This window comes from Zalophus californianus, chromosome 11 (assembly GCF_009762305.2).
Source record: "Zalophus californianus isolate mZalCal1 chromosome 11, mZalCal1.pri.v2, whole genome shotgun sequence".
NCBI classification, from domain to species: domain Eukaryota; kingdom Metazoa; phylum Chordata; class Mammalia; order Carnivora; family Otariidae; genus Zalophus; species Zalophus californianus.
The window spans coordinates 5200951-5217317 of NC_045605.1; the positions used below are offsets into that span (position 1 = coordinate 5200951).

At 41.9% G+C, this 16367-nt stretch overlaps 1 protein-coding gene across 4 annotated transcripts in view; it reads right to left on the reverse strand.

Moving 5' to 3' along the window:
- Positions 1-9849, reverse strand: part of CWF19L2 (CWF19 like cell cycle control factor 2) — a 119928-nt gene extending 110079 nt beyond the window's left edge. For all 4 annotated transcript variants that reach the window (XM_035723044.1, XM_035723042.1, XM_035723043.1 and 1 more), the window contains exons 1-3: positions 9735-9849; positions 7894-8004; positions 7010-7129 (exon numbers count right to left, since the gene is read on the reverse strand). In XM_035723044.1, the coding sequence (XP_035578937.1) occupies positions 7010-7129; positions 7894-8004; positions 9735-9827 (324 nt within the window). In that variant the 5' untranslated portion in view covers positions 9828-9849. The remainder of the gene's footprint in view (positions 1-7009; positions 7130-7893; positions 8005-9734) is intronic.
- Positions 9850-16367: the final 6518 nt, after the last annotated feature.

The following is a 16367-nucleotide window of genomic DNA, read 5'->3' on the forward strand; positions in this document are numbered from 1 at the left end:
AGTTTTACATTTACTTGTGTAACTATCTGATTAATGTCTCGTAGTAAGTTCTATGAGAAAGCAACCACATATGCTCTTGCCTACTTTGTATCCCCAAGACCCTGCTTAATGCCTTGGCAGAGAGGTGATGCTCATCATCTTCTTACACAACTCCCTCAAGTTTTCTACCAACTCCCATTCCCCACACAGTCAGCAAATGGATCTCTCCTCCTTCTCGATCAATAAAAATGAAGCCACTTTGGCTTCCTCCCAACCTCCAACAAAACTATTTATGTCTGCGCCTATCTCCTGTTAACTCCTCCTCTTCAACGCAGGTCCCCCTCCACCGATCTTGGCCCCAACCACTCCTGTTCCTCTAGGACCATGCACCACCAATTGTCTCCTCCTGTAGCTTCAACCGAAGCTCTCTACTGGCTTAGAAATATGCTCAAGTATTCCTCATCCTGTGTGCGTGCGTGTGCGTGCGTGTGTGTGTGTGTGTGTGTGTGTGTGAATGAGGGAAGAAGGGAAACCCTAACTGCCCTTATGTCTCCCTCTAGCAGCCATTTATCTTCCAACTTGTACTCTAAGCCAAATTCGTAAAACAGCAGTCTATCCCCTCTCACTGTCACCCGATCCTCAAACTGTATCATACGGCTAATGTCCCCATTAACCTACAAAACTTCTTCAAAGGTCACCACTGGTTTCTACTTTGCCCAATGCAGCGGAATGTTTCTGTCTTTATCTCCCTAGACCTCTGCTGAATATAACTCTGGATAACTCACCTTCTCTACCTCCAGGACCTTTCCTAATTCTCCTACAATTCTTGGTTTCTTCTCCATTTCCCTCATGCACTTTTCCTCCTGTGCTCAGCTCTGAAATATCCATGTTGTTTGGGGTTCCATTCTTTGCCCACTACATTTTTTAATCTCTAAACATTCCCCTTTGGCCATTAAATCCACTCTCATGCCTCGAGCTACCACCCGTTGTGCTGGTATCTTTCAAATTTGTCTACCCAAAGTTTCAGTGATTTAACCAACTACCTATTATATTGGATGCCATGCTGAACTCACTAAGAACAAAACATTAACCCATCATCTCTTCCATAAAACCTGTTCGTCCTCCTCTATTACTGAATTCAATGACATGCATGGTACCAGCAACCACCCACTTATCCGAGTCAACAATCTCAGGATCAACTTACCCTGCCCATCTAAACCTACCATTTTCATTTCCAAAGTATTTCTCAAATACATCACAGAGTGAACACCACATGCCTACCATGGGAGCCCACTTCCATTCCTGGCCACAGCTGATTCGTTCAAAGGTAGGTATCTGACCCAATTCATATGAATCTGAGCTACTCTCCAGTAATTTGAAATCAAGACTAAATGGTGCTGCTCTAAAACTAAACAGAAATGGAAATTTTTTGGCAGAAGCTATTTTTGTCATGAGGATTAGAATTCAGCAAAAAAACTGATCTGTTACCAAGAAAAAAATTGAACTAAGAGAAAAACAAACATGGAAAATGGCAAGATGATTCATAAAAGTATTCACAACTCTTAATTCCAGCCATTCCTGAAACTCAGCTGCATTCCCATACCTACATGTCCTAGGAGACTTTTGTACTCTAATAATAAATTGCCCCTTTTTTCTGAATAAGCCAATTTAAGTTTAATCTATTACCTGTAACCCAGAGCCCCAACTAATACGTGTCCATTCCCTTAAAGTATCCTAGATCACATCCTCTTATCTCTCACCTAGACAACTGGAATAACCAAATTAGTTTCCTGGACTCCAGTGTTTCCTGCTCCCCTTCTTTTTTCCAACCCCCACCCTAAATACACCTGGGAGTAATATAAAGAGAACACATGTGACCTCTTCTATGGCTCTCTGTCACAAAGCTCCTCTTCTTTCTTGCCAAAAGAACCCTATTTTATTTGGAGACATAATGTGCCTCCCTTGCTGGAAAGTGAAGACTTATGATCAAGTGTCCAATGACATGGAAATAAAGGTATTATGTGGGACTTTCTGAAAGTCAAATTATGAAAGAGAGGGCATCCTCTGTCTTGTCATCTAGACTAAGAGGTAAGGCTGATTCATTCTCTCTCTCAAATAAATAAATAAAATCTTAAAAAAAAAAAAAAGGGTGCCTGGGTGGCTCAGTTGGTTAAGAGGTAAGGCTGTAATGCTGAGGGAGTAGCAAAACAGTAGAAGCCTTAGTCCCAGAAGACCACACTAGTCCCAGACTGCCTACCTGATTTCTTTCATAGGAGAGAAAAGTTAACTATCTTGTTTAACCAATGACTATACTGTTCTGCCTTGGCATCCTGAGATTACATACTGAAATTACGTATCTATTTACCTAACTAGAGAATGAGTCCCCAAAGGCCTGAAAAAAGCTTCTATTTTGATATGCCCTGTGTCTGCACCAGAGTCTGAGGACAAGCTGACAGGCAGTAGGTGCACTAAAATTAATTACACCCTCTTTTTTGCTCTTCCAACAGCCCTCGTCAGAAACTTGAATTAGTGGCCGGCATTCAAGCATTTCAAATACCAGGCACTGAATGAAAGAAACCCCAGTGATACACTTAGTATTCTTATCATTCATTCACAGAACAGTGAAACCTGGACAATTCTGTGGAACTTGCCTGCCTTCACTCCCTTTCTACTAATTTTGTTTCTCACTTTCACCACTGTACGATCACCTCAATACTTTGGCACAATTGCTGTTCCTCCTCCCAAATATGCTATGACCTCACTTCTTTTGCTGATTTTAGTTTCAATCCTCCACCTTACCTTGAAGAACTCATACACCATCAAGCTTAATGTGCCTCCTGACCTAACACAGCTCCCAGAACTCTTCCTGTCCTGTGCGGCCTTCATAATAGCCACACCCTAATCGTATCAGGAAAAAATCTAGAAGACAGCAAGTGCTACCAGTAAAAATCAAAGGAACTTGAGGACTTCTGCTTCTGACCATGACAAAACAAACGGCATCAGACTAAAAACACATAGAAATAGAAGTAATAATAGAAAATATCTGAAACTATTCTCACAACATTGAATCTCAGTAATACAGGGCTGTGATTCCTGAAAAGGGAAACAAATGGGGTGAATGCAACAGCTTTTTGCCTTGAAGCACCTCCCAGACCAAGGCACAAGGAAGGGAAACTCAAGCTAAATATGACAATCCCACTGAGCTAAGGAAACAGTATTTGTGTTAGAGGATCTTGCCCAACTGTAGGCTACTACAAGTATTCTGAGCATGTTTAAGGTAGGCTAAACTTAGCCATAATAATCAGTAGGTTAGGTATAGTAAATGTATTTTTGACTTATGATATTTTTAACTTACAATGGGTTTACTAGGACATAACCCAATCGAAAATTAAGGAAGATCCATAATTACATTAAACATAAATGATCTAAACCACTGCTATCTAACAGAATTTTTTTATACCTACACTGCCCAGTACAGGGGCCACTAACCTAGCCAGATGTGATTACTGAGCACTTAAAAAATTTGGCTAGTGAGAATGAAGAAATGAATTTTCAACCTAATATAACTTTAATGAATTTTAATTAAATTTTTAAAAGCGACACATGGCTACCATATTACCTAGTACAGAAAATCCTCTAATTAAAAAGGAAGAAATTGATAAACTAGGTAAAAAAAAAAAAAAGGCAAGACCCAAATATTCAGTCTACAAGAAATACATTCAACAAAACCAAAATAGAAAAATTAAAACTAAAGGAATAAAAAGTGATATACCATGAAAAAAACAAACAATAAAACTGAAGAGAGTTTATCAATATGAAACAAAGTGACCTTAAACAAAAATGTTATGAGAGATCAAGAGAAACATTTCACAATAATACGATGGCTAGTTCATCTAGAAGATATAATAGTACTAAATGTGTATCTACCTAATAAAGCTTCAAAATACAGGGCGCCTGGGTGGCTCACTTGGTTAAGCGACTGCCTTCGGCTCAGGTCATGATCCTGGAGTCCCGGGATCAGGTCCCACATCGGGCTCCCTGCTCAGCGGGGAGTCTGCTTCTCCCTCTGACCCTCTTCCCTCTCGTGCTCTCTGTCTCTCATTCTCTCTCTCTCAAATAAATAAATAAAATCTTTTTTAAAAAAAGCTTCAAAATACATCAGGCAAAAACACAAAACTGAAGGAGAAATAGACAAACCTCTACAACTACAGCTAGAGATTTTAATACTGCTCTCACAGTAATTGATAGAAGAAAACAGAAAATCAGTAAGAATACAAGACTTAACACTATTAATCAACTTCCCCAAGCTGACATTTATAGAACACTACACCTAACAGCTGAATACACGTTTCGAATACACGTGGAATTTTCACCAAGACTGATCACAGGCTAGGCCATAAAATTAATCTCGGTAATTCTGTTTTTGAAGTCCAAGATTCAGAGGGGTTTTATTGTTAGCCTATACATTTGAGAGGTTTTTCCTCTTTCTCTTTTATTTGAGTATAGTTGACACACAATGTTACATTAGTCTCAGGTGTGCAACTTAGTGATTTGACAAGTTTATACATTATGCAATGCTCACCACAATGTAGTTATCATCTGTCCCATTACATTGCTATTATAATCACTGACTGTATTCCTTATGCTCTGCTTTTTATTCCTGTGACCTACTCATTCCATAACTGGAGGCCTGTACCTCCCTCTTCCATTCACCCATTTTACCCAACACCCCCAGAGCCTTCCCCTCTAGCAAACTTCAGTTTGTTTTCCATATTTATAGTTCTGGTTCTCCTGTTTATTCATTTTTTAAAATTCCATTCATGAGTTGCAACAAAAAGACTTATGTGTACAGACGACCCTTGAACAACGAGGGGGTTAAGGGCGCTGACTCCCCACATAGTCAAAAATCCACGTATAACTTTGGACTCCCCGAAAAGCTTTACTAATAGCCTACAGTTGACCAGAAGACTTAATGATAACATTAACCACATTAACATGTATGTTGTATGCTATATGTATTATACACTGTATTCTTACAATAAAGTAAGATAGAGAAAAGAAAATCATTAGGAAGAGAAATTACATTTATAGTACTGTACCGTATTTATCTAAAAACCATCTGCTTATAGGGCGCCTGGGTGGCTCAGTTGGTTAAGCGACTGCCTTCGGCTCAGGTCGTGATCCTGGAGTCCCGGGATCGGGTCCCACATCGGGCTCCCTGCTCGGCAGGGAGTCTGCTTCTCCCTCTGACCCTATCCCCTCTCGTGTGCTCTCTCTCTCTCATTCTCTCTCTCAAATAAATAAAATCTTTAAAAAAAAAAACCATCTGCTTATAAGTGGATCCATGAAGTTCAAACCCATGTTGTTCAAAGGTCAACTGTAGGGTGCCTGGGTGGCTCAGTCGGTTAAGCGACTGCCTTCGGCTCAGGTCATGATCCTGGAGTCCCGGGATCGAGTCCCGCATCGGGCTCCCTGCTCGGCAGGGAGTCTGCCTCTCCCTCTGACCTTCTTCCCTCTCATGCTCTCTCTCTACCATTCTCTCTCTCTCTCTCAATAAATAAATAAATAAATAAATAAAACTTCAAAGGTCAACTGTATTTCCAGGAAAGAATAAAGAAATATAACAGGACAATGTGTCTCTAATAAGGGAAAGCAAGTACCCTTAATCAAATTACATAAATGTTTACTCAGCCTAGCAGATCTGTCCCCACGGGACAGAGATTCTTTTTATTTTTATTTTTTTAATTTATTTATTTGACAGAGAGACACAGCGAGAGAGGGAACACAAGCAGGGGGAGCGGGAGAGGGAGAAGCAGGCTTCCCGTGGAGCAGGGAGCCCGACGCAGGGCTCGATCCCAGGACCCTGAGATCATGACCCGAGCTGAAGGCAGATGCTTAATAACTGAGCCACCCAGGCACTCCCACGGGACAGAGATTCTTAACCTGTGATCTCTGCCTAAACTCCAGGGAGTTTTATAAATCCCACTGAAATAAACATCTTTGTATATAAATTTCTTTTTGGAAAAAGGATAACAATTTTTTTAGGATCTCAATGGGATCAGCAACTCAATCCACAATTGTGGAAACAGTGCCTCTACCTTCTTTTCACTTTAAGATTTTCTAATTCACTTTGTCCTGAATTACACTTAACAATTTTTTTCTATATAACTTAAATATTCCTACCATTACAAAAATATGCCAGCTCCTTGACAAAACTATCCAACTGTATTTCTCACTATGAATTCATAAACTGCATTCTCATATAACATAGGCTTTCATGAGCCATTTATCATCTCAGGGTGTACTGTCAAAAACTCAGTTCCTAGAAGTACAAAAGGACTAGACTTTGGAATCTGGTGATTCAACTGCACATACAACCCTCTGAATATCATACCTAGGAGACCAACTACCCCTCAACATCTCTAGCTCATCACTCTCTAACCACAATGTCCCTCTTTCTAAGAGAGAAAGAGAGAGAGAGGACGCAAGCAGGGAGAGGGGCAGAGGGAGAGAATCTTGAGCAGACTCTATGTCCAGCAGGGAGCCCGATGTGGGGCTCTATCTCACGACCCTGGGATCAAGACCTGAGCCGAAGGCAGACGCTTCACCAACTGAGCCGCCCAGGTGCCCCTAGACTCTTAAAGGTCTTAAAACTCTTTTATTTTTCAGTACTGTCCTTTCCTTGCATCTCCTTCCAATTTTCCAACTACTTCTACTTGATGGCCTTTACTCCCGTCTGGTTCCTGATGTTCCTCTTTCTTTTCAACCTCCCTGGGCAATCCGTCCATTCGAACAGCTGCCCCGAGCAGTGACTCCTGACCCGTGTCCCCATCCTCCTACTTCCCCGTGTAACTTAAGATCCATGTTTCCAGTATTTCCTGGACACCTCCCACTAGATGTTTCCCAGGCATTTTCGTACCTTAACTAGTAATATTTTTTAAGTTCTCATATATTTTACATTCCTATACATTACTCCTTTAAATACAATTTTCTCAAGTAGCTGCTTTGGTTAGCTTTAACACATACTTACTGAGGAACTATCTGTTGACTCGTTTTTTTCATACTTCTGTTTCCTACTCTTTTTTTTCTTCTCTTTCTTTACTTTTTTTGAGTGTTTGTCTTTTTTCTTCTTTTTCTTCAGAGAGTGTTCCTATAAATAATTGTTTTAAAGAGGTAAGAAAGGAATCTGGTTTCATCTTACTTTAAAACAAATATTTTGAAGAAAAAAAAATCTGTAATCCAAAAACTACATTTTCATGAAATGAGACAATACATAGGACAAAATAAAATCTTCTACGAAACTTTAACAGGTTTCTGTAATATATGCACCGCTAATAAATCATATAGCTGAGATATCTTTTCAGAAAAATATGAGGGAAATTGTAGCCTTAATTTATTTACAGATTCATCTGACAGATATAATCAAATAAATGCATTTATACTCAAATGTATGCATACACACACATACATATGTATGTATGTATATATATATATATATATACATATATCCTCTGTGGCCCCTAAAGAATTTATAAAAGATTATTGGGTCATATAAAATATAACAAGACAGTATAAATTAAAATTGTGGAAATGGAAAACAAGAATTCAGACCAAAAAAAAACATGACATTAAACTTTAAAATGCATAATTTTTTAGGTCCGTAAGCTTGATACAAGTGGGCCAGAAATTTGCTAAGCTTTCTACCAGTCAACTCAAGTAACAAAATCCGCCCAATGTTATAATGTCCAAAATATTAAAATATATTATTTCTGCCAGAGAGATAAAATTGGTCAGCAATGCCACCTATGTGATAGTCATTCTGTAAATTTTCAAAATAGAAACATAAAGTTGCTCTTCCAATATTAATAAAAAAAAGACAGATCTGTTACATCAAGTGAACCTGTTAGTAGTCACCTGTGAGAACTGTTCAATTCGCTCATTCACATCAGGTAGCATCCATGTAGCCTCACCCCGAAGTCGTTTACGTTCTTTACGCCTTTCTTCCTTTTCAAAATTGGCTTTAGCCTGAAACAATGAAAAAGAAAAATTAATGACTTATCCAATTGCTTTTCACAAAAAAAAATAAATAAAACAAAACCATTTTCCACTTTCATATAAGGTCTCATCAGTCATTGTCTGTCCCTTGCCAAGAATTTGCTTCTACCAAAGTGTAGGAAAGATTAAAAACAGAACAAAACTCTCCTTCCACATTACCAATCACATCACCAATCTCTGGTGAATCAAGGACGAATCCTGGGACCTATAGTAGATCTTCCCCTCTCCCTAAGCTCCCTACCTTAAATAGGACATGAATCTCCTTTTTCCTTCACCATCCCACTGCTACTGCCTGAGACTTCCATAACTGTCAGGAGACTGACCATGCCTTCAATCTGCAGTGCCCATATCCTTCTACCCAAGCCCCCAAAATGCTTTAGGGAGAATCATCTTTCTAAAACCAAACGATCATATTGCTAATTTGTAGTCACCTTTCAACAAGAGTCAAAAAAATAAGTTCTTCCTAGGAGGCTGCTTCTGCCTTTTCATTCTCTCTCCAAACTCCAAAGCTGGTTTTGGTCCTTCCCAAACTCTATGCATACCTCCACTATAAACTTTACCCTAGCTTTCAAACCCAACTTGCTCCAAAAACTGCCTAAAAAACCAAAAAGGCAAGGACGAAGAATATTTATTATGCATATGGGTTAGATATACTGAAATCAGAGAACAATACCAACCTTTCACCTATCCAATACTAATCGCCCACTCTTCGCCTTAAACTCTGGGCATAGTCATCATGCCTCCCCGCCTCCTCTACCAGCCCCTTCTCATCTGCATTTATTTAAAACTCTTCAGTCTTGGGCGCCTGGGGGGCTCAGATGGTTAAGCGTGTGCCTTCGGCTCAGGTCATGATCCCAGGGTCCTGGGATCGAGTCCCGCATCGGGACTGCTCCTTAGGAGCCTGCTTCTCCCTCTGCTTCTCTCTCTCTCTCTCTCCTCCTCTGTCTCTCATGAATAAATAAATAAAACTCTTCAGTCTTAAAACCAATAAAAACAAAAACCCTCACTTGTACCCTAAGTTGCTCTCCAGCTACAAATTTTCCCCTTCAATGCCACACTTCCCACATCTTGTCAGATAATACAGTTTACTTCCCCCATTCCTTATAGGTTACCGCTATACAGCTCAGTCTTGGTGAGAAATACAACGTTTCTTAACCTTTTTCGAGGGACTACATTTTCTGAGTCTCTTCTGTCAACCCTTGTATGGGTCAGTAAGGATTTACAATAACCCTGGAATCGATACCAATAATAAGACAAGGGAGGGAAACGGTCACACCATCTATTCCAGTGTGCCTCACGTGTGTTTCTGAGAACGGAAATGTTTATTTCAGATACAGAAAGAGCGAGGACTGAGGCTGTCAAATGCGCTGGCAGAGTCGTCATTCGTGGTGGAGTTCCTCAAAAGTGCACAGATCCAATAACGGGAATATCAAGAATGGATAAATTAAGAAGTAAGGAAACTCAAGAAAGAAACAGCCTTCCTAAAAAGAGAATGAGCAGTTGGAGACTGCCAACGCATCTAGGGAGGCGAGAAATAACCAAGAGTTTTCGGGCATCCCAAAGGGAGACCCTCAGCAGATACGGTGAGACACTGAGGAGGCGAGAAAAGAGGGGGGTGAAGGAGAGCCAGCAGGCCTGGCTCCCAGGAACCGTCCACTCCCACGATTCTCAATGACTCCAACGCCCCAAAACGGAGATACCTGGCGCAACACCTCGGCCCTGGCAATCCTGGTCTGTTCTTTTCGTTCTTCGATACTCCTCGCACTTTCAAATCTACCACTGGTAGCCGCCATTGTTGTTGTCGTAAAACCAGGAAGCCGGCACAAAAAAAAAAAACTCAGTTTACGACTGTCGTAATTTAATAAACAAAGGGGACTTCCGCCTGGAGAGGTAGGAGGGGCGCTGCTCCGCCTACGGAGCATGCGCGAATGTGAGCGACGCTTAAAGCTCGGTGATGACGCCACAGGAGTAACGTCACTCTACATGTATTACGTGCCTTGCACGATACCAACGGCGTTCTCACCTGTTTCCTCTCAAAGTCTACGAGTTAGAAGCTCGTCGAAGTTCAGTCCGTACATCTCGAAATTTTCCACCAAAGTGCTCTTTTGGGCAAAGAATTTCCCTGTGGTGGAGGGATGTCCTGAAGGGGGGAGGGAAAGACCAATTGCTTTGCTACAATTCAAGAAAACTTTGTTTAAATAAAAAGCAGCCCTAAACCTACATACTAAAAGTACGCGCCGTGAACTGGGGAAAATCAGCCCAGGGCGGCCAACATGGAGACCTAATCTAGTAAAATTATTGGATATTAAAGGGAGAAAAATACCTGGAGCATACAGGCAGAAAGATCCATTCAGTTATTTTTTAACTTTTGTTGTTTCAATTTATTTTTTCATAATTATAAATAAATGTGGCATCAATAATCCTACATGGAGATTCGTCTCAAAGATTGGTTACTGAGAACAAAAATAAATGTTACCCAATATGGCAAGTAAATAATTTATGTAGTGTTTTTAAGTCGTTTTCACCTGTTAGTTGTTCATCTATTCCATTAAGTAAAAGTTGCATTTATAAACTAAACTAAAATAAATAATAATGGAATTTGTGTGTGTTTTGTGTGTTATGTAACAAATAGAATGAATGAAGATGGACCCGGTTGTAAGGGAAAGGACATCAAATTGGTATCGGGGCCTTGTTAGGTCGTTTCTCTCCCAATTCCTCTCCTTTTCACTCCCTTGCGGTACAATTCAGGCCCAAGTCATCGGTTGGGTGGGCTGAGCAAGGTGTGCATGTGTGCAGGGGCCGCGGGGAGGAGTGCTCTGAGCACAGAGGGGTTGAGAAGGGTGCTCCCGTGGCAGAGCGGCAGCAGGGCAGGAGGTGCATCCGCGTGGGAGAGAGCCTGAGTGCGATAACCTAGCACAGGATGTCGGGGCTTCGGTGAGGAGGACATCCACGCCAGGAAGGGGGCCGGCAGGGCAGCAGATGCTGGTTACGTCCTGGATGATTGCACGAAGAAGTTAATATACTAGGTTGATATCCCTGTTGGAGAATGGAGTTTCAAACATGGAAATGAAGCAAACTGGAATGAACCCTGTGGTGTTGAATTGGAATTGGAGGTATCTGTAAGAACTCATGTCTTCAATATACACAGGTTGATAGAGAAATAGACATTTCTGTGTATCTGTATCTTTGTATCTATATAATCTGTCTCCCTACCTCTGTCCATTAAGAGGACCTGGGAACAGCAATGCCCCAATGTTAATGACCGTATCTAGTGCCCAGATCTTGGCTTTGACAATTTTGAGCTTTACCCGAGCCCTGTGGTCCTGAAAACAGTTGTTTTAGTGGTCGGGGATAGGAATCTGCCCACCCTCTTGTGTTCCAGGAAATAGGCTTACTGTAAAGAACCATCCTTCCCAAGTGATTTAGATAAGACTTGCTCATGACCTCCTTACATACTGTAACAAGGCCTTCTAAATATGCATCTCCAACCCCTCAGAGGCCAATAAAATGTCCCCTTACTTTATTCTGCATATATTTTATGCATTCAGTTGGGTGCCTCAACACAGGAAGACATAAGCTGAAGGAAGAGCAGTGACTTGTGGGTCCACCTGAAGCCTCTCTAAAATAGGCAGACATGTAGGGATGACGTACATGGACCCACACATGGATAGAGAGAGCAGAGGACTGAGATCTTTGTTTAACTCTCATCTAGTAAATAAATGAATTTATGTATTTAAATTATTTATGGTTTTTAATTACTTGCTTAAAGTATTGATTTATTATGTATGTATCATTCTAACTTTACTTATTTAAAAATTTAGTTTACTTTTATTTAGAAGGTAAGTATTTATGTTTTGTTTTTGCTAAATTGTTGCCTTTCAACAGTTGTAATAATAAAACAGGGCCATGCCTAATAAAAAGAAAGATTGCTCTGAAGTGTTACGCTTGGAGGAATGGTGTGGTTTGTGGGTTTCCATGTATGCTGAAGATCTTTAATAGCGTTCCAATATTCGATATATATATTTTGCCTCGTCCTGTTTTAACTTTCTAACCTTCCTCTGATTCATCAGAGAAGACTGACGAAAATTATAGATTTGTGACTTTATGGCAATGAGATCCCAAGAGTGCTTTATTGATGCTCATTTATTCAATAAATTTGCATCAAACATAGACTGTATGACAGACACTATGCAAAAGCTGAGCCTACGAAGATGGAAGCCGTTGGTCCTTTCCTTCAACAGCTTGCAGTCTAGCAGGGAAGGCAAACAAGTAAATCAGAAATTACTCACTGACCTTGATCTCTCTCAAATGAACCAGGCATGTGCCTGTCTCAGGTCATTTGCACATGCTAGTCCCTCAGCCTGGATTACTCTTTCTAACTTATGTCAATATTTATACAGTGTCAACAAGACACACTCAGAGAAGTCTTACTTATATCCCTGTTCCCTTACTCCTCTATAGGTAATAATTTTTATTAGCCTTTGGTTAACCTTCTTCAGTTTCGATTTAAAACTATAAGCACAAATGAAGCATACCAGATATTACGTGCCTTATGATGTGATACAATAGGAAATACATTGCTGACAAGTTATTTTTGCCAAACAGACAAACCCATGAATTCAATCCAACCTCTAGATCTAACTAGCTTGTTGAAAACACAGGAGCTAGAGAAACAAGTTAAGTGACATTACACGGAAGTGATCAAACAAATCCAGAATTTTACTACATCCTGGAGATTATAGAACAAGATGTACATCTCTTCCTGATTCCTTTTTACAGCTGCATAGCATCCTATTGCAAGAATTTATTCATTCTTTTATGGCCTGTTTTCCCCCACCCAAAATAAGTGCTCTTAGAGCAGGGATTTCAGTCTACTTTTGCTTCAGTGCCTAAGACAGTGCCGACCATAAATATATTTTTGTGGGGGCGCCTGGGTGGCTCAGTCGTTAAGCGTCTGCCTTCGGCTCAGGTCATGATCCCAGGGTCCTGGGATCGAGCCCCGCTTCGGGCTCCCTCCTCCGCGGAAAGCCTGCTTCTCCCTCTCCCACTCCCCCTGCTTGTGTTCCCTCTCTCACTGTGTCTCTCTCTGTCAAATAAATAAAATCTTTAAATATATATATATATATATATATATATATATGTTTGTGGAATTTCAAGGCATATGGTGGCTCCTGTAGAGGCATTCCTGGGGTGATTAGGACTGCAGGGGGTGGGGTGGGAGTGTGGCATGCTCCCAGGTCAGTGTTGAGACTTCTGGAAAGGCTTCCTATAGTCACTATTCCTAAAGTGAATCTTGCAACACTTGTAAGAGCAGAGTAAAAGGCCTGAGTGACTTCTGGGCAGAGAGCACAGCATAACTAAATGAACAGAAGCACAAGACCACATGACCCCTTCAGGGGGGAGGACAGTGAACTGGCTGCCCCCACATGTAACACATTAGCTAGGGTTGAATTAGAATGATCCCTTTTTCTAATGGAGCAATTCTGGAAGAATCCTGCCTCTCTGAATGGCACAGACATTTAACTCTACCCTTGGGCTTCTTCCTTGAAAACGCAGAGGTTGAAGGTCTCATGAGGCTCAAGCCTGGGTACAAAAGGAGTTTCCATCGCCTCGAGGAGAGATGGCCCAGTTGTGAGACTATCTCTTGCCTGGGGCCCTCCTTCTTTGTCTCCTTTACCTTCCCCATAAAGAGGTCTCTGCCCAGGAGGTTGGCCATTGTGCTTATGCAGCTGGCCCACGTATGCGGATTAAGGAAGATTGGGGTAAGCCTGCTCCCTCTCCTTTGTGCCTCTGGGTAACTCAGGGATAGCGGGAATGTACACATCGAAGGGGAGATCTGATAGGGAGCTGGACTTACATGTCTAAGTTAAGAGTCTGCAAGAAGCCACGTGGTTTTCAGTTTTCTAGGCTGTGAACTCCATCCTTTAAACTCCAGGATAGGTTACAACCCAGAAGAGTGATGTCTCGAAGACTGTCTGATTTGATTGCCTGGATCAGGGAGGCTGCGCATCTCAGGTCAGGGTAACCGGCCAAGGCAGAGCCAATGGGGGGGGGGGGGGCGCTGCACCTGCTCACCGGGGCCCACAGGCATCTGAGAGAGCCTGCCACAGAATACCCTCTCACCTGTCCCGAACGGTTTATACCGTGACCATGCATCTCCGTCAGAGGGCTTTCGAAGGTCGTTTTATTGTGGAGAAAGAAACAGCCCTTCTACTGAAAGACTCACAGGAAATGGGCATAGGAGGAAAGAGAAAGACTAGATTTTTTGATACTCCTTTATTGCCGCTCCTTTTCGCCTACACGAGGCGGGCGAGGGGCCACCTGATACTGTTACGGGCGAAGATCAGAGCGGCCCGCCTTGCGCGCACCTGCTCTCAGGGTCGGCTCCGCCCCCGGCCCGCCACTGTGAAAGATGTGCAGCCCAGTGAGGCCTGACCCCGGCCAGATCCTGACATTACCCGCTCCCATCCCTCGCTGAACACAGCCAATGCTCAAGGAACAATTGGATGTTGAAATTTGGTATCTGCGTGAGTGACAGACAAGAACAGGGCTCGGGAGCTGCATGGCTTCCATTCTTCTGTCCCTCCCCACACCCCCTCAACCCCTGTGCCTTAGTCACAGGAGCCTCCTTTCTGCACCCGTTCCCTCAGGAGGCCTTTGCACTTGGCTTGTCGTTAACGTCTCTGAACAAATGTCCCTTCCTTGAAGATGCCTTCCCTGACCACACAATCCACCTTCCCTATCCTGACACTGCTCCCCAATTAGTGTCACACACCCCTCCATTTTACATTCACGCTATCGCTTCCCTCTACGCACAACTATCCTGACTGGTTGGGTTTTTTGGTTTTGTTTTTGCCGATCTGTTTGTTTCCTACTATATCTCCAGCATCTAGCAAAGTGTCTGTCACATGGCAGCTCAAAGAATTCAGTGACTGGAGGACTTTATCTAAAGAAATGTATTAATCTACTTAGGGTTTTAAAAAAAACTCTTTGCAAACCTCATTTGTCTGAAATTCATACTAATTCTTGAAGGAAATCAAAAGTTATCAGTTCATACAGAATCTCTCAAAAACGTTTTTTTCTTCAAATTGGCTAACCAGCTCCATAAAGAGAATTTGTTAGAAAAATGCTTAACCTGTCTCTATAGGATGGTTTCTGTATAGGGGTTAAATTCTACCACCCAGGGGTAAGGCAAGCACAGCCAAAATTATCCTTGGAAATCCTTCGAGTTGCCCATCAAATACAGACACCTCGTCTAGAGCAGACAACAGCAGTGCACGTGTGTTCATGTGTAACAGGTACGGCGATCTACAACTTCCACAGTGCTCTGCAGGTCTCGAAGGTTGAAACTTGTCCTGTGAGTAGGATGACCATATGTCCCGGTTTTCCTGGTGAAGTTATTAACAGCTTATTCCTTTCGGAAGTGTCCCAGTTTAGATGATATATCATACGGCCACTCTCCCGTGAAGGTCTTAATTCTTTTTCAACATAAGCCTGCCTATCTTCAGATGAAGGTAGGGTTGAAGAGTCTTTTCTAACAATATGTTGAAGTCCATAACACGGATTTAAATCTCCCTGTCTTCCAGCCATGACTGTAATAATTTAGCAGAATTAGCTGGCTGTTGAACGCTCAGGTTCTAAAGCCACTCTCCTGGGCTAAATACGAACCCTGGCACTTAACTAGCTGTTTCAGGGGACATCATCTGCTTCGTGCCTTGATTCCTCACCTGTGAAATGGGAATAATGAATGATAATACATACGTCACAGGACTTCAGTGAGAATTACATGAGTTAAACATTGAGACATAGAATAAGTTCAACCTGAGAAGAGTGCTCAGTGCATGTCAGCAATAATTGTTTTAGACTTCATCATATCTTTGTCAGATACCACGCTAAACCATTCTTTCCTCTCTAATCTTTATGGCAGGGATGCTGGCTGGATGTATTGCGTTCGTATTTACAAGTCCTGTGGGAAACTGAGAAAACCATTTCTCAGTGAATCCACCGTGCCAGGATTTCTCCAGAATTGGCAATCACTGTTCCTCTAGTTGAGCACCAGACAAAGCAGCCAGCTTCTCCAACACCCTGTGGTCCCCAATCATCTTCACCTCACCTGGCCCACATTAGTTAAATACTGATGTGTTTAATCTTACTTCACCGATTCTTAATTAAGAATTGATCTTTAAGATGAGAGATGTCACCATGATGAAGTCTTTCACTAGCGTCTGATGCCTTAGTAGAATTACTGTGAAAATATTCACTCTCCCCGTCTGATGTGTCCTGACTGCCGTGAAGATTCGCGGTCTCCCACCTGACAAGTTCGGTTCCACCCA